The sequence below is a fragment of the Suillus fuscotomentosus genome (genome assembly GCF_016647785.1).
Source record: "Suillus fuscotomentosus strain FC203 chromosome Unknown F5891scaffold_30, whole genome shotgun sequence".
Classification (NCBI taxonomy): domain Eukaryota; kingdom Fungi; phylum Basidiomycota; class Agaricomycetes; order Boletales; family Suillaceae; genus Suillus; species Suillus fuscotomentosus.
The window spans coordinates 142,121-159,372 of NW_024539542.1; the positions used below are offsets into that span (position 1 = coordinate 142,121).

Consider the following 17,252-nt stretch of genomic DNA (forward strand, 5'->3'; position numbering starts at 1 on the left):
AGGAAAGCCAGATAAGTTATGCGGCATAGCACAGCCACATCAGTTTTCCGTAAATATCCTTCCGAGTTTTGAGTCAGGGCATCCACATGATTTCGACATCATGTCCCTAAGAGCTAGTTCGGTAACCCAAGGTAAAGTAAATTTGCCAACTTCAAGGATGATGTAAGGCCGGCACAGTAGGTGCCGATAGCTGAGTTTCAACCTTATGATATCAATATTAGTAGGACTTGTTATCCATCGCGCTCATTGCTTTAGGGATAGATTATGGATACCATTGACCCCTTGCTCCAACAACTCGCTCAAGCCCAGGCTGTTCAGCCGCCAGCTGCAGGCCGTCGGCAGAATCATATGCGAATCCTACGTCACATTGCACTACTCGTCAGTGTCCTTCTGACTGCTACGCACTCATTGCTTCAGGACTCTGTACCTGAGGCATACCACACATCGGCCCTCTCAGGTGAAGAATGGGTCATGGAACTCATCACTGGTCACCCGGATCGTATGCGATGCGAACTTGGCATGCATGCAGATGTCTTTCACGCGCTCATAGCCGAACTTCGTGTTTTGGGTTATGCTAGCTCACGCCACGTTTCGCTCGAAGAGCAACTTGCCATCTTTCTATATACGTGCGTTACAGGGCTAACGATCCGTCATGTCGGGGAGCGTTTTCAACGGTCAAACGACACCATCTCAAAGTAAGTTTGTTTTTAATGTTATTTATGATGAGCTCACAAATAATTCCAGGTATTTCCGGAAGATCTTGTTTATCTTTGCGTCCCCCCCGTTCTACACAACATACGTATGTTCTCCCAACGACACCGATGACATCTCCAGCAACATCCGTAACAATCCAAAATTCTGGCCTTACTTCAAGGACGCTATCGGTGCGATCGACGGCAGCCACATCCATGCTCGCCCCTCATCATCTGATCGCCCCTCGTATCGTAATCGCAAAGGTTTTATTTCTCAAAACTGTCTATTCGCCTGCACCTTCAACCTCAAATTCTCCTACGCTCTCACTGGCTGGGAGGGATCCGCCACAGACGCACGCCTCTATGACGAGGCTCGTTCAGGCAGTTTGTATATCCCTCCCGGCAAATATTTCTTAGCGGATGCGGGATTCCCTTTGTGTGACGAGCTCTTAGTCCCCTACCGCAGTGTCCGTTATCATTTGGCTGAATGGGGACGTGCTAATCTTAGGTATGTTTTATTTATTTTATATTTTAGGTTTTTTAATAACTATTCTATGTTTGCAGACCAACAACCAAAGAAGAGCTCTTCAATCTGCGACACTCATCCGCTCGAAATGTGATTGAGCGGATCTTTGGCGTGTTAAAACGCCGTTTTCGTATTCTGTTGCTCTCACCTGAATATCCTATGACCATCCAGGCACGTATACCTGCTGCGCTATGCGCGATTCACAATTTCATATCGACTCACAACCCTGACGACAACGTGCTCCCGGACGACGACAATGAACACTTCGATTACGACAACCCGGAGCACCAAGGGATCCCCGATGATGAGGAGGAGTTTGACGGAGCGGGAGGCATGAAGGAAGTGCGCAATCGTATTGCGCGCTGCATGTGGGAAGATTATCAGACTGTTTTGCAGCAGCGGGGCCTGCTAGATGACTCCTTTGAAGATTCTGACAATGATATGTAGCACTGTAGCACGACTCTCATGTATCCGCCGCCATCAAAGCACAAGATGTTTGCATTACCATGCTTCAACTACTGCATTATCATCATATGTTGTGTCAATAGCGCATTTTACATGAGTATACTAACTACCAGGCGCAGGAAGTTGAAGTCCCAACCGCTGGGCTGTGGAAAGAATAAAAGCACGGCGCATCTCCTTGTCAGCAGTCTGTGTGTATATGTCAGTAGCTGCAGGGTCCATAGAAAAAACCTGTTGTATTATAAGCCGCTCTGCGAACGGCAACTCTGCATCCTCAACCTGCAACATCTGCATGGCCCTCGAGCGCTGGTCCATTACCCGATCCTCAGGATAGACCATGCGCTCAGCAATTACATCTGTCAAGCGATTGACAGAGCTCTGGAATCCCATCACGGCTACAGCTGTGGTGGCCTTCGATATCTTGGTGTCCAACGTGTTAGTGTTCTTGGTGGAACCGCCCTGAGTCTGTGCATGGCCTCCTGATCCACGGCCTGATGCGCGGCCTGATACTGTCTTCGCTCTTTTGATAGAGCTCGACTCGGAGGGAGGCGGCATTTGCATTTGAGAAACTGAGGTAGATGCAGATGAGGCGGTCAGCTCCATGTCGGTGTGAGAACGTTTGCCAGGAGGAGGCATGAAGGACGGAGAAGCAGGAGGAGGCATGAAGGACGGAGAAGTAGGAGGAGGCATGAAGGATGGAGAAGCAGGTGTAGAAGTGAGGGCAGCTGCTGCAGGGGCGGTGCTAGGACCAGCAACACCAGCACTAGATGTGGCAATAATGGGACCAATCATGGTATTGTGTTCACCTGCGGGTACGCTAGGACTGGAGCTTGAGCTTAAGGGAGGGGGGAGAGCTATATTGGGTTGGTACCCTGTGCGCCCTCGGGCGCCACTGCCTCGTGGTATTATGCCGTCCATTTGCTCGTAGTGTCTCCATCCCGATGCACGAAAAGGGCGCATGACTGAATTTCCCTATTATCAAACAGTGAGACGCATGAAATAGCATTAGTGAACTTGACGTACCTTCTTGGAAACATATTCATTCCATACTGAGGTTGAAGCCTCACCCTCGACATTTGCCCCTCTAATATTGTCCCAGTGGACACCAGACTGCTGGCGATACTTCTGAATAGCATTGAAAGTCTGCTTTAACTACACAATCTATTATCAAGTCTATAAATAAATTATATATTGATAGGACTTACTGACGCCCATTTTGTCTTACACATTGCCCCACTCTTCGCTGGACCATGCTCCAGGTACTCAGCAATAGCCTCTGCAGCGCCATTGTACGTCACATCTTTGAAGTTGCCAGCATCACCGATCTTGTCCCGATTGTTGGATAGGTAGAGGAGAAACTGATCAACCTCTGTGTCGGTCCAAACAGCCCTCTCTGTAGTAGTATGAGATGACTCCTGAGCCATGGAGAGGATGTGGACTTGAGCTGATAACACTATCGATATGACACTAGCCCAGATGTTGTTCCGATTGCATAGATCTTGAGTCGTATGCTGGGGTGTGTGATAGCTAGACATGGGATCAAAGGAAGTTCAAGCTCCGATGTCGGTCTCCAAACCGGAAGCTACTGTGCCGACCTTACATCATCCTTGAAGTTGGCAAATTTACTTTACCTTGGGTTACCGAACTAGCTCTAATAGTGTTCAAACGTTCACTGCCAAAACTTGAAACAACCCACCATGTCTCAGAGCCAGCAAGGACTGCTGTTTGGTCCCATGGTGCTGAAACGCGGCCACGATCGTCTCCGAAAGCTACGCGAGGACACAGCCTGAGGAGTGCGGAGAAGAAGGAACAACGTGATACAGATATCTCTGTTTCAGTGGCGGATGTATAAGTAATGTCCGTATATCATCAGTATACACGGATGATACATATGTAATTCAACAGACTAATCATTTTCCGACTGCGGTTGGCTTGTACCGAATTGTTCAAGGACCAACTTCAGTTATAGAATACCCCCTTGTTTCATGACTCTCAAACACGCAGCCGTTTCGCGGAGACGATTTTCGAAAGTTTTGTCCAGACAGATGAGTCTACACTTAAACTGCTACTTCATTTCGTCTGTCGACAGTTTCCAGCTTATATTCATTTTTATACAATGAGATCACCACCCACATTACAAACATCTGCCCCCACGGGATGTGACTCAGCTTCTGGGAATCCGCATAGTTCATCAAGTCATTTTTCCGGTACATGTTTCACTAATGCATTTCCTGCTATGACATCTGCGTTTGCGTTGATGCGCGCGCTAGCCTCTGAATCACCACATGAGGTATTGCATAAACTGCGGAATGTTCCTGAAAGAACGTATACTCAGGTTGCATTTTTGCGGAACTGACCTATTGCGACGATGAGGTCTTATCTTGGTAATTGTGGATTAAGAGCGTGCAGATGATGGGGCATCTGTTGTGTCATCGTGTGTTTTGCACAAGGATTTTGGATTTCGAGGCCTCTCGCGAACGTTTGCTGATGTGTAATGCATGATGAGATTCACAATATCGCTCTTCGGCGAATTACGACAATATTCATAGCACCAAAATGTATGCACACTGGGCGACAAATCTAAACAGGGTAGCCCGTGGTAGTTTCCCATCCATCAGGGATTGTCCAGTTGGCGTTACAAACGAAGTTCCAATCCGTACTCCGAATGTTCTCTTTCTGCGCGTCGACAAAAGCATGAATCGAACACATCCCATCTGGATGATCTTGACACCCATTCAGATTTGCCAGCGGCACAACGCCGTCATTAACAATCACACGAATTTGTGGGTCAGGCTCCGTGGAGCATGACAAGACTGAGGACGAAACAAAATGAGTGCGGTTTGGAATGATCGCGGGATTACTCACGCTGGAACTGTACATTGGTTGCAAATGGAGCAAGCTCTGTTGACCTAAACGTACGCCGTTTTGGTATATGATCAGTAGGCAATTGTCCCATCGCCGCAAAGCTCGAAAGATTCAATGCAGTAAGGACTGTCAATGAATGAAAATCAGGACGTTTTCCAACTTCAAGTTCATCAACGAGCTAACCATTCAATACTACAGTTTCATGCGTCGCATCCACGTAAAGGCTGTGCCCAAGGGGGAAAGTGACAGCGTTATGAAGTGTCGCATTAGTAGAAGTATTGTGCGTTTCAATCGGCGTCTGAGTGAGACGAGACACGAGCTCTTGCACATAGCCAATTCCTTCTGCCCTACCTAGAGGTGAACCCCAAGCTACATTGTACCTATGTTTCTGTCAGAACCCGATTTTCTGTTGCAAGCGAAGGAGAGAACGCACCAATAGTTAATATCGTATCTGTTTAAGATCAGCGGCGTGCAAACTGCATAGAAGAGGTTTCTTACGAATAATCAAAGCCTTCCCACTCCTTCTCCGTGAAGAGTTCGCAGAACTTGGAATAACCAAGAGCAACCGTCTCAAAGGCACACAATGTCTGCATGGCGTAAATATCTTGAACATCCAAATCAAACCCATCAAGATATTGCTGCAAACGAGGAACGGTATCCCTGAGATACACTTCTATCCATGCATTAGCGCGTGGTACACCGCGGAAGGCCCGATTTGGATTGTCACTATTGGCACAAGATCGAAAAGGAGCTAGAGTATTGTTGAACTGACATGCATGCATTATTAGTCGGGTATCTCAGAGTAGTTCAAACGACTTACACCTTTGGCCTCAATCGTGATCTCTTGTTGATACTGGCCCTCGAGAGGGTAACCAAAAAATCCGAGAGCAAAGTTATGCGCAGAATCCAACATCCGGGCTCTTCATACATCATCTTCAGAGTGCGAATTACTGACTCTTGAAATGCTTACTGGGACTCCGTTCTGAACACAGGCAAGGTATTTGTTTCGCTGAAATTCTGAATGGTTTGGTCAAATTGAAGAATAAAGCAGAAAGACATGGAAAATTTACCTTCAGAAGAAACCCGTATCTCATGCGCATCGACACGCCAAGATCGACTATATGAATATCACAATCTGTTGCCACGCGAGATGATGATTCCCTTACACAATTGAGACCTCCCGAAAGGTGTTAATCCTGACAATAATTAAGTATTGGAACTGCATTCTGATAACGTATGATGGCTACCTTCGCTTCCTAGCTTGTACGTCCTGCGGAAGTGGGGTCAGACATCGACTACCTTGTTCATTTCTAAGCAACCTCACCAGTCGTTCAAAAATGAGAGAGGTCCGGTAACGGTGACATTTTCTGCATTCTTGTTTAACTTCGAGGCAAACCCACTCGGCCCACTGGTGCTAGCTATTGCGCAATCCCTCCCTTAGAAACTATTTAAAAGTCTAGATGTGGTTGACTCACAATAGCCACCAGGGTATCGTGCACCGTGACGGTGTAGAAGATGCACGCCAGTGATGTTACAGGTATCGGGGGCTTCTGGACTAGAATCTACACCAAATTTTCCACGTGGGATGGAGTACCAGGGAGATAAGCCTCCCCAGCTACGGAAAATATTGAAGTCCTTCGTTGTGACCTTCGTGTTGTCCTTAGAAAAACGCGTAGGGGGTACAAGGTGCGCTACATTAGAATGCAAAGGATAGGCAGGAGCTGTAGCAGCTACGCCAGGCTCGGCACCTGCTTGTGTTCGACCAGGATAGCCAACACTACATGACTATGGCTCCAGCCTTGAAAAATAGCAGCAGCTAGAGAGAGACGTACTTGGATGGAAACACGGAGGGAAATCCGTTGGTGGGCTCGGCCGGAGGGTACTGGTGCCATTCGGGTGTTCCCACGTCCGTAGGCAGTAAAGCAGTGAAGGCTGAAAATGATCGGCTTGAGGCATATCGTGCAACTACAGCCAGGCATATAACGAATCCTGCAAAGAAGGCAGCGCCGACGCGTAAGAACAGTGACCGCCGCGCACTGCTAGAGTACAAGGGAGACGATGAATCGCCGGGGTAAACTCGACTCTGACCACCCATTCTCTTAACTTCGGGCGTAAACACCGGAAGAGTCGAGTCGTGTGGTGGGCCCTGCTCGGCCATGAAGAATGTTATCTTTGTGCTTTTTGAACTTGGATGGCCGACGCGACGCGTTCTTATACTAAAGTAACTAGGCCACGTAAACTATTTTGATCGACCCCAGACCATTTTCTTTTCGCTTTCTTCTCGTTTCCCTACTCTTTAGACTCGCTTTCTTGTCGCTTCGCTTATTTATGACGTTGGTGTTATGCACGAAATGATGAACTGATTCGACCATTCTTGTGGCGGTACTACTAGTAAATACAAACACGTTGCATGGACTGAATATTTTAATCCAACGCACTAGCGCTGCTGCAGCTGGTATACGTAGTGTGATTGAATTATTGGCAACACAGCTATAACCAAGAAATGTCTGGGCCAGTGTCTATTAGTTGAGTGTACAGTGCCCCTTCGGAAGTAGATCGGTTCCCAGGTGGATGACAGAACCTGAACGCATCACTTACGTCAGTACTAGTGACAAAGTCCTCAACCCATACCCGCGCAAGTCTTGGGATCCGACATTGATACTACTCACTCTTGTCGATCTCAACATGCAGCTCTCGCACTCTTTCACGGCACTCATGGCCTTTGTCTTCATTGCTGCGGCATATCCAGCACCGCATTTGTTGACGACATGTGCCAAGGATTCATGTTTCGCTCGACATAGTCAGATCAATGCTGATATCCGATGTAGCGTTGGCTAGGCCGCCGCGCCAAACTTCTAGACTCGTCATCTCAGAGTCAACGTTGCGCTGACATGCCTTCCAGTCTTGATGCGCTGTTCCGAAAAAAATTAACCGGCGACGACGGTATAGCTAGGGAGCGGGTCCCGGAAAGGAGCGGGATTGGTGTCAAGAGTTATGGGCAGGATGTGAAGATCTCTAAATAATGACAGTTAAAAGATAGAACCGATTCGACAATCAAACATCACTCGAATACCTACAATTCACTACTCTGTCGCGTGCGAGGCCGGTACTTTCGAGTTGATTTTAACACTTGTTAGAATGTAAGTTGACTCTTGAAATTGGGAGTCTGGAACAAGAAATCTCGCAAGCCCGAATTCTGCAACGAGATGAATGTTGCATGACGTATTAGCGAAAGTACATGCGAACCCCTTTAGAGGATACATAGCGCCGACACGAATCGAGTATGGGTTCCGTACTGATACTGGTGATTACTAGCCTGAAACAGCAAAGATGAACAGACGACTGGTGCAAGTAAGAATTATGGGAAGCTAACGGCCCCCGACAGGAGGCGCACCACGCCCCCTCGGACGTCCCCCTCGTCGTCCATATCCACCCCAACCTCCGACATAAGCGCCCGGGCCCATCAGTCCTACACCCCCAGGCTCACCAAATGTAGCCACGTTGCGCTCTCTTTCTTCCTCCCTACGGTTTCTGCCTCCACCACCTCGCCGTCCACCGGTGCCTCGTGTTGGTGGCGGAGCAGCTTGAGTTGAAGACGATAAAGAATCGAAAAATGATTTCGTTGGGTTATAGGCCACATCGTCTTTCTCATCCTTTTTGTCCGTCGGCGAGTCACGGTCGGAGGGAATGCCATTCTCATTATCGCCATCCTTCTTCTTCGGTGCAACCGCCGTCTTGTCGAACCGGGCGTTCGAGCTCTGGAAATCGAAATCCGTCGCAGGGACTTTAATATCTTTTGTCTCGCCACCATGACCGTGATGACCACCACGTCGGCCACCACGACCTCCATGCGCGGACGCCGTATTTCCGGATCCACGCAAGTCTCCTAAAGCGCGTTGAACTGTTTCCATTGATGCAGCAGCGGTGTGTACCGAATTGACACGACTTGGGCCAGTGCTAGGACCTGGTGAATCAGTCGTTTGCACGACAGGGATCGTCGGGGGAGCTGGCGCATCTTGCACTGGCACAGGCTGAGGATAGGCAGGAGCCTGAGCTTGTGGCGGTGGAGGCTGGGCTGCGACAGGCTGTTGGTATTGAGGACCGTATGCACCATACTGGGGTTGAGTTCCTGGAGCAGACGCCTACCATACTAGATTATTATGGAGTGTTCAGGTAGGGAACGTTACTCACCCCCAGCACCGCAGGATCGTCGTGAACACTACGCAGACTCGGAGGAGCTGGTTCATCAACTGCAAGATCTTTGACCTCAGACGCGCGGAAAATTATGTATTGGTATGGTTCTTGGACGGGAGGAATGAATTCTGAGGGTGGCCTGACGCGAGTTTGATGTCAGATTACGCGTCGTGAGGAGAAGGCGAGGCAGAAACTAGCGGTGTCAGAACAAGGACAATGGCTTACCTTCTCGACTCTGTACCCATAGAAAACACTAGAAGCCATGTAAGACCAACCGAACAACCGCAGAGAGTGAAACTCACCATTTGAAAGTTGGATCGTGGAAGCAGCGGGGTCAATACCCGCCAGTATTCCTCGATACCGTACATCAGAGTGAGATATGAGAGAAATTGGTTTTCTGAGTGGTAGTAATCAGAAACAATTGCAAAACGAGTAAAAATCTACGTACCCTATAAAGCTAAGTGCCATGGTCGTTGTCAAAGGCTAGAACTACAAGAATTGCTTTCTGTGTATTTCGTATCGCCGCCGCTCGAATTCGGCCTTTTTGAGTCGGAGCTTCAATTGGTTCAACATGACCTTCCTACTTTGGCGGCATGACACTGACAAAGTCAAGCAGTTCTGCTAGATGGGAGAGGCGATTTGCAGTTGTGCTTAACAGTTCATTGGTCACTGGTGAGTACTTGAGTGGCCGCAGGTTGCAACTGTAGAGCAAAGAGTATCGACCTGAAGGGTAAAATCATCTGTGAGTTTCAAGTCGATTTCCATTGAATCAATAATCATATCTTGATTTTAGTGACCAAACAGATCCTCAATGTCGAAGTTTGCGATGCTGAACGTTGCAAAGTTGATGCATCGATGTCCCAATGTTTCATGGACCCTCAGAGCACTGGTGATGTCATCTGTCCACAAGTTGGCTTCTCCACCATAGGCTTCGGAACTTCGGAAGCGCTGAAGTAATTGCAATTGAGGACATCAGTCATGCGTTTCAACAAATTGCAAAATATGTTCTAGGTAAGTCCGAGGCTTGAGTGCGATACTCATCGTGTTGAAGGCCATAGTATGAATCGTATAGCTTTGAACTTGCCCTCTTCTTCCTTCATACCACGATTCAGATTCGTAACCATCACAGACACATCTCGTGCATTTTGCTGTCATACATTCTCAGGTGGTTTTTCTACAGTTTGAAACCAAAAAAAAAACATATCCCTTTATGATACCGGGGGGAACTTGAGGACAGACCGCTCAAACTTTTAAATAAGTGTGCTCTCCGAATTATGGAGACACATGATACTGTCAGGCACCGAGACAAGAATACTACGGCATCAAAGAGGCCAGTACAGTTATGGTGCGATGCTAGTATAAGTATGTGAGGGATAGGAAATGCGATAAAAGGCTACATGTGTGTATGTGATCACGACCTCTCCAACCTTCCTGCCACCCCTTCCGCCTCTCCTTTAGCCTGTCCAAAGTCCGGATCCACAGCTGTCACACTCTTTTGTCTGGTGTCAGCAGGTGTCACCACGGCGCTGAGAGCTGGATCTATCGGGTCTGACGGAGGTCCAGACGTCGTGGTTGAAGTTGGCGTAGAAGTCGTAGCAGTTGTAGAAGTATCCGGATTAAAATTGCGGAAAGGGGACGGTGCCACCAAAGGGCGATGGAATCGAGCACGGAACTCACTCGGGTGGGGCTGAGGAGGTTCCCCAAACCCACTGCTACCAGGGTCGGCCATATCAACATTTGGAAATGGGGCAGCCGATGGTCCCGGAATAGAGCCGTCTGCAGCTTTGGCTGCAGCTTGTTGGGCGTAGTGCATGCGACGCTAGTATCGGGTGAGTTATTTCGGTAGCTAGAAAATACAGTGGCTCGTACTTGATGATCCCATTGATCAAAGGCTTCTGCTATGACAGGTTCCAAGGAAGCAAGTTCCTCGCTCGTGATCGCCAACGTCCTTAGAAGATGTTGTTTGAGAAGGGGTGCACATGAAAAAGATAGGAGTAACGTTGAAGCAAAATTTTGTCCGCCGGTAAGCTGTGGAGGTGGTGCTTGAGGGAAGGACGGGTCTTGCGGGTTCATTGGATGCGGTTGGTGCGACATCTCATGGGGAAGAACCTGCTGATACTGGCCGTCTCCGTTTACTCTGTACTCTTCCATCCCCTGCATCATATCATTGGGCATATCCAGTCCCAATTCCCGCATCTTCCGCTGCTTAACAAGACTCCGGTGTTTACGTTGCCGTTCTCGGGCAGCGGCCCTGACTCTTTCGCGCCTAGAAAGTTCCTCAGGCGTCATTTCTTGACCGGTAAAAGTCGGAGTGGGTGGCTGAGATGGCTGAGGCTGGGGAAGAGCCTGGGCATCCGTGGGTTGTGTAAATGCCATTATTGCATTGATGTTATTGACAGTACGATCACGCTCGCGTTTCCTGCGCTGCCGCTCCGCAGCCTTCTCTCGTTTTTGCCTTTGTTGGGGCGTCTCATTTTCTCGCGAACGTCTACGGGCAGATGAAACTGGTGTGAGGGTGCTCTGTGATGGATTATGATGAGCCCCTGGGTCCATAGCATGCATTGTCCGGATGTGACTGAGCCTTGGATGTGACGCTTGTTACGGCGTCTTCAGCGAAGGTGACCGTCGTCGTGACAGTGAGTGACGAAGGAGAGACCAAACAGGGTTACGCACACCAACCACACTGGACTGATGAGCGTGAGAAGAAGTTACTGATATAGTCTAATACTCTGTTCAGCCGTAACTTGCTAATTCGACGCTAATATCCTGCCGGTCTTCAACATGCTTTCACGTCCTGGTCCGACACCTATCCATTCTATAGGCGTACCCAAGAAATTCTCAATGAACCCTACGTAACTCTTGCAGTTATCCGGGAGGTCATCAAACGATGTTATCGAGCTTATCTGCGTCTTCCACCCCGGAAGCGTCACATAGACCACTGTGACTTTGGCCAGAACATCAAGATCGGCTGATGGATTGTGAATAATGCTTCGCTTTGTCCGATGGTTAACTCACCTGGGAAATATTGGAGTTCTTTGTCGTCGATCATGTACTTGACTCCGATTTTGATGTCTTCTAATTCATCCAAGACATCCAATTTCGTCAAGTTGAGCGAATCATATCCGTTTATGAGGCTCGAGTGTTTCATGACGACGAGATCCAGCCAACCGCAACGTCTCCTTCGGCCTGTGGTTGTGCCATACTCCCTTCCAACTTCTTGGAAGTGGACACCGATGTCCTGAAAATACGTGAATACTTGAGTATGTATTGTTACAAGAAGACCAACGTTAAGCTGCTCAGTTGGAAATGGTCCTCCTCCAACCCGAGTGGTATATGCCTTGATAACTCCAATGGTGTGTCCAATCGCTTTAGGAGGTATGCCAAGACCAGTGCATACACCGCCAATTGTGGTGGACGATGAGGTGACGTAGGGATACGTCCCGAAATCCAGGTCAAGCATGAGCGCATTTGCACCTTCAACGAGGACCTTCTTGCGCGCTGCCAGCGCGCCGTGAATATACTCTACGCTATCCACAACGAAAGGTTTTAGTCGCTGTGCAAGAACCTACGGCATGTTCAGTGATAATATTGAGCGGGTAAAACATGAGATACGACCTTATAGCGCGCAATCTCGCCCTCTGTATCATATTCAAAATGGCCATAACGCTTGAAACGACCCTCCACGATCTTGCGAAACTTTTGCGCAAAGGTATCATGATTAAAAAGATGATGCACTCGGAGGCCCGAACGAGAGGCTTTCCCGGAATAAGCCGGGCCTATGCCTTTCTTCGTGGTTCCGATGCTGCAGGTTTGTTAATGATAAGAATTGTAAGAATCACAACAAGGTTCATACCTGGAACCACCGAGCTCCACTTCCTTCAGGCCGTCTACAATTTGGTGGAAGTCGAACACGAGATGAGCTCTATCTGAAAGAAATATTCTATTCGAGCAGTTCAGGCCTGGGTAACCATGTCATTGCTAAAGCACATTCAACCATAATGAACCCGACCTTGCTTCTCCAAGGCATCGAGCTCTTCAAAAAAGGAAGGCACATGGACAACAACTCCAGAACCAATCAGGCCCACACACGTTGGGTTTACCAGACCTACAGAATGGATAGATCAATGGCATGCAAAGGATCATAAGAACTGATCACGAACCGCTTGGGAGAAGATGGAAAGCAAAGGTGGTCTTCACCTTCTCCGGTCCAACGGGCACGACGATTGTGTGTCCGGCATTATTGCCACCTGCGCATCGTGCGCAGATGTCGAAGTCAGCCGATAGGATATCGACCAGCTTGCCTTTGCCTTCATCTCCCCATTGCGAACCAAGAACGACGGTTACTGCGATAGAGTCGGTAATCAAAGATCGGCGGTACTGAAAAGATTGACATACCGCTCATGGACAAAGGAACTTCTGTGATACGGGTTCAGCCAGTTGGCAGGAGCTGCGATGTGGAAAAGAAATGAGATTAATGATATAATTTTCGGACATCTTCGGATAAATCTGAATCATCCGGAAAAGGCAGTCAGTTCTTGTCCAGCTACTACTGGTACCACCACTGACCAAGGCCGAACATCATATGCCGTTTTCTTCAAAGCCCATCAATCCATCACCGCTCCATTCAAGGTTGAAGCGAAATCCTGCACTGTTTGGTGTTCCCTTTCTTCTCATCATAATTGGGGCCTCGTTTGGTCTTCAGACTTTCACGCAAACTCGATATGACCTACAGGACCAGAAAGTCAAGCAGGTTTGACTTCACCGTGCGGAATCTTGTCGTGTACTTAATTTCTCATAGATGAGCAACGAGCAAGCTCTAGGTCTTGATCGCAAGAAGAAAAAGTTTGACATTAGGGAGGAATACTATGTGAGTTTTCGTGAAGCACATCTCTCAAGATCTTACAAGTGTGAACGTATCAGAAACTAAGTGCTGCTGGAGAGCAAGACTGGGAACCCAAAAGAATTGCAAGACCCAATGATTTCCCAGAAATGGATGTTCCCCCCACTGAGCCTCCAGTCAAACCTTGAGTCTCAGAATACCGGCTGTGAATCGGTACACTCTTAGCCACTCAGTGTTCCGTGCTCCAGGCGACCTTCGTTTCGACTTGTATGATAGGCGATACCTCAGTTCTCGTAGCAGTGGAAATCCGGGATATCACTTACTGCTGGGCATCAACTCTCCTGCATATAACGATACGCAGATCAGGGGCGAGTGTATCTAGTCCTTTCTACTCTGTCATACTCATACTCTATTTCTACTCTATTACTCCGGGATGACATAACGACGACATCAAGGTGGTTTTATTTTTTGCATCTCCATTTTATTGCGAACACACTCAGGCTACCGTCTGACGTGCCAGCCATTTTGGCTAAAACTAAAGCTGTGTACAGCGAAGTATTTACAAGCATCGCCAAACTTATTGCGAAGGATCCTGCAACATCCGTTGTGTATGCCGACTCGCTTGCATCAGTGGAAGGTTTGGTAGAGGTTACATTGAAAACGACAAGTGGTCTCATTTAGCCACAACGGGAACTGTGTACGTCCTACGACAAAGGGTAGGCATGAGAACAACAGGCAGCCTAGTTTGGGATGAGGACACACAGCTCCTCATTCGTCCAGAATCGCATTAGTTGCGGGAGATCTTGCAGATCGCCTACTATGAGTTGCATCCTTGCTCCTTTCCGTTTTTGCTGGGCTTGGTCGAGGGTCGGCACACAAATGACGCACGAAGATCGCAGGTTGATGTCAACACGGACTTGCCCATTGGGGTAGAAGTCGAGCTTGGGTTCAAGTATGAACGCTATGGGTTCTCGGAGCTTAGCACTCTTCGCGGCGAACACAGAACCATGGTGACGGTCCCCATCAATCTCTGAACATAACTATGGAGAGGATACACACACTTACGAGCGCAAGAACCTCTTCTTTTTTTCCTTTACCACTTCCTCGAGCTCCGTAAGTTTCTTTTAATTATTTGTAGGATATCCGCGGCCTCCCGAGCCTCGGACGCTATCTCTCAAAGGAGTGCCAACATTCCTCCATTATTCGTGCATTTAATGCTGACAGATTTTTCACTAAAGAGATGAAAGTTTGTGATGATGCATTGTATTCACTGCTTCTGCTTAGCTTCAAGTGGAGATATTGGGTGGTTACTTCCAATCTTCCTGTTCTTATCTCTGGGCGGCAACGCCCTCAAATGTAGGAAGCAGAAGGGAGAACTTTGACTCACAGACCAAGATAAAGAACTTTTTGTTTAGTTGCTTTCATTTGTCATTCTTCGCTGGATGACCTCGTCAGATTTCCCTCGATGAGCGAAGTATACCAAATATCGTGCACCCGCGCCTCCTTTTGGAATGTTCAATGAACACTCAATACCTCTGAATAATTGCGTGCAACGATCGGAGGTTATGGCTTATTGTAAGTTATTGAAATGATATTTGGCGCAGAGTAGCTCTGAAGTCGGGCCGTAGCCTATCTGACTCGGACGTTCTCCTCGTGCGGGCCCGAAAGTCCTGGGTGATAAACACAATTAATACAAATCCGAGAGGAGATATGATATTGCGCCAGGCTGCAGGACTTTACCTGACAAATCATGATACCGGTAGAAGAGACAAAATTTGAAGCTTGGTTACGCTCACTGCCGCACAGTTGTGCGGCGGACCTTTCAATACGCGGTGTGGGTGCTTTATGTAATTAGGCGCCACGGTGTTCGTACACGGTACACCCACCTGTGACTCCCACATAAGGGCTGTAGTTACAGGTGATAATAAATAGGGTTCGCACCTCTAACACGAGGCAAATACAGCCAATCAGCGCCTCTTGCAATATCTTTCCAATAATGGGGGACTTTTACATAGCGCTGTAGATCCATAGGCTCTTACCGGGACTGGGTGCCACCGGCATAACGGCAAATGCCGTGACGTTGCTAACGTCGTTTAAGGTCCGAGCTCGCTGTGCGACATGATGAGCTCGCGCATCTCGATATCTCGCGCCCAGATGAACGTATTGACGACGGGTTTCGACGGCCTGTGCACAGGCAATGACTAAGATGCGCGACTGAGTTGTATTGATCTGTAGACTAGACTAAGGTAATACAAACTACTACTAGTCGTCGTCACCCCCTTCATCAGACGACTGGACAAACTCAGCACTTTTGGACCTCGAGGAAGCTGGGCAGAATTCCTTTTTGCTCTTTTCAACGTCCGTTGGTTCTCCTTACTAGGACCTGCGCTAGTTGCAGCTTTACGTTTCCGAGGTACCCCAGCGTCCGAACGCTTTTTTCGCGGCTTGCGAACGACATCTCCAGCTGAACAGCGCGCTTCGAGTTCGGCAGTGTGAGCTTTGATTTCCGCCAGTGAGAGAACAGTCCAGTAGCACGTTCGCGCCTTCAGTGCATCTCACAGCTTGCGAATGTCGCCCACAGTCCCGATGTTCGAGGGGCTAATGAAATTAACACTGTGGGGCCACCCCACCAGGCATACACTGTATGTCTCGATGATGGCTGTTTCATAGTTATGGTAATTCATACTGATATCTTTTTTTCTGGTCACCTCGACTACGAACGACGTCAATCGAGGACAGCACGTACAAAACAAGATCTCACTCACCAAGACCACGGATGATCATTTTACGTACCTGCTTCCGTACCATTTCCAAAGAGTCCCGTTCGTTAAGATCTGTAGGATATTGAATAGGCTGGTAGTATACAAAAATGTGAAATGCGCACTTTGATTCTGGGTGCACGCCCATTGCTCATATTGCCTGAGGAAATCAGCCATAGGATGCTCGTATACGTCCTCCCAGAAGTCTTCTGAGTTATCGGTCCCATGCATCGCACTTTGAACTGTGTCGTTAATGTGACCGCGAACGACAAATAATGTTGCATAGACACCAGTCCGAACTCGCAGGTCGTCCAGCTTTGAAAGAGTAAAGTATGAGTTTCATTCATTGTAGTCCAGGTTCGGGCAAACTCACCTCTTTGACAATCCTATCTGTCGTAGCTACAACATCACGCGCAGCTGCTATATTGTTCGACCGAACACCAACCGACTTTTTTTCACGATGCTCGTCGAGTGCTGAAATGTAGGCGGCCTCTTGTTCCCTCGTCAAGTCTTTCATCTTGGGGTCACTTGCGACCATTTCGCGGAGCTCCGCCAACGAATATCGAGACCCTACAGGTAGGTCTAATTGACATGATATAAGCTTTGCGGTATCATCAAACAAATGTATTTTATGTACCTGCGTTCATCTCCTTTGACTTAGCGTGAACAAGCGCGTTTTTCACCTGCATCTTGCGAGAATTGCGATAGTGTGTCTGACCCCCGATGATGTCATTGATTACCTTTGGAGTCACACTATGAGCTCGTGAGAGCGCTTCGATCTTCACTCGTTGTTCCTCCAGGTATTCAGCGACAGTGTTATGTAAGCGCTTCCTTTTCTCCGTCGTTTGGTCCCTCTTGATCTTATGAGACGCCTTCTGGGCATCTGTCAGTCGAGGGGGCGGCATCCGAGGACG

At 48.2% G+C, this 17,252-nt stretch overlaps 6 protein-coding genes across 6 annotated transcripts; 1 reads left to right on the forward strand and 5 right to left on the reverse strand.

Annotated features, from left to right (window-relative positions):
- Positions 1-4,260: 4,260 nt before the first annotated feature.
- F5891DRAFT_953283 (phosphoglycerate mutase-like protein) lies at positions 4,261-6,640 on the reverse strand (the record flags this gene model as incomplete). The annotated part of the gene is made up of 13 exons (XM_041375169.1): positions 4,261-4,493; positions 4,546-4,671; positions 4,729-4,925; positions 4,979-4,996; positions 5,044-5,312; positions 5,366-5,465; positions 5,516-5,562; positions 5,616-5,662; positions 5,712-5,741; positions 5,793-5,815; positions 5,870-5,963; positions 6,021-6,322; positions 6,378-6,640. The coding sequence occupies 13 exons, from the start codon at positions 6,638-6,640 to the stop codon at positions 4,261-4,263; spliced, it is 1,749 nt and encodes a 582-aa protein (XP_041225363.1).
- Positions 6,641-7,913: 1,273 nt separating this feature from the next.
- F5891DRAFT_1189241 (Scd6-like Sm domain-containing protein) lies at positions 7,914-9,207 on the reverse strand (the record flags this gene model as incomplete). The annotated part of the gene is made up of 5 exons (XM_041367120.1): positions 7,914-8,687; positions 8,737-8,878; positions 8,965-8,992; positions 9,042-9,136; positions 9,188-9,207. The coding sequence occupies 5 exons, from the start codon at positions 9,205-9,207 to the stop codon at positions 7,914-7,916; spliced, it is 1,059 nt and encodes a 352-aa protein (XP_041225364.1).
- A 767-nt stretch (positions 9,208-9,974) lies between these two features.
- Positions 9,975-11,483, reverse strand: F5891DRAFT_377541 (uncharacterized protein). Its single transcript, XM_041371628.1, has 2 exons — positions 10,609-11,483; positions 9,975-10,558 (listed from the first exon to the last, which is right to left on the reverse strand). The coding sequence occupies exons 1-2, from the start codon at positions 11,299-11,301 to the stop codon at positions 10,151-10,153; spliced, it is 1,101 nt and encodes a 366-aa protein (XP_041225365.1). The 5' UTR covers positions 11,302-11,483; the 3' UTR covers positions 9,975-10,150.
- A 3-nt stretch (positions 11,484-11,486) lies between these two features.
- On the reverse strand, positions 11,487-13,141 carry F5891DRAFT_1189243 (Adenylosuccinate synthetase; the record flags this gene model as incomplete). Its single annotated transcript, XM_041367121.1, has 8 exons — positions 11,487-11,707; positions 11,755-11,977; positions 12,026-12,304; positions 12,352-12,541; positions 12,593-12,698; positions 12,749-12,844; positions 12,900-13,082; positions 13,135-13,141. 8 exons carry the CDS (start codon positions 13,139-13,141, stop codon positions 11,487-11,489), a joined length of 1,305 nt encoding a protein of 434 aa, XP_041225366.1.
- A 180-nt stretch (positions 13,142-13,321) lies between these two features.
- F5891DRAFT_953202 (cytochrome c oxidase assembly protein COX16-domain-containing protein) lies at positions 13,322-13,767 on the forward strand (the record flags this gene model as incomplete). Its single annotated transcript, XM_041375165.1, has 3 exons — positions 13,322-13,489; positions 13,538-13,606; positions 13,660-13,767. 3 exons carry the CDS (start codon positions 13,322-13,324, stop codon positions 13,765-13,767), a joined length of 345 nt encoding a protein of 114 aa, XP_041225367.1.
- Positions 13,768-15,841: 2,074 nt separating this feature from the next.
- On the reverse strand, positions 15,842-17,243 carry F5891DRAFT_1128793 (uncharacterized protein; the record flags this gene model as incomplete). The annotated part of the gene is made up of 7 exons (XM_041364319.1): positions 15,842-15,906; positions 15,984-16,122; positions 16,159-16,287; positions 16,373-16,413; positions 16,464-16,653; positions 16,712-16,908; positions 16,976-17,243. 7 exons carry the CDS (start codon positions 17,241-17,243, stop codon positions 15,842-15,844), a joined length of 1,029 nt encoding a protein of 342 aa, XP_041225368.1.
- Between the last annotated feature and the right edge of the window lie 9 nt (positions 17,244-17,252).

Excerpts from the sequence above, each read along its gene's own strand:
- F5891DRAFT_377541 (XM_041371628.1), bottom strand. The coding sequence starts at position 11,301 with ATGCATGCTATGGACCCAGGGGCTCATCATAATCCATCACAGAGCACC. Across the intron at positions 10,559-10,608 it reads TTGATCAATGGGATCATCAA|CGTCGCATGCACTACGCCCA; the intron begins GTACGAGCCACT and ends ACCCGATACTAG.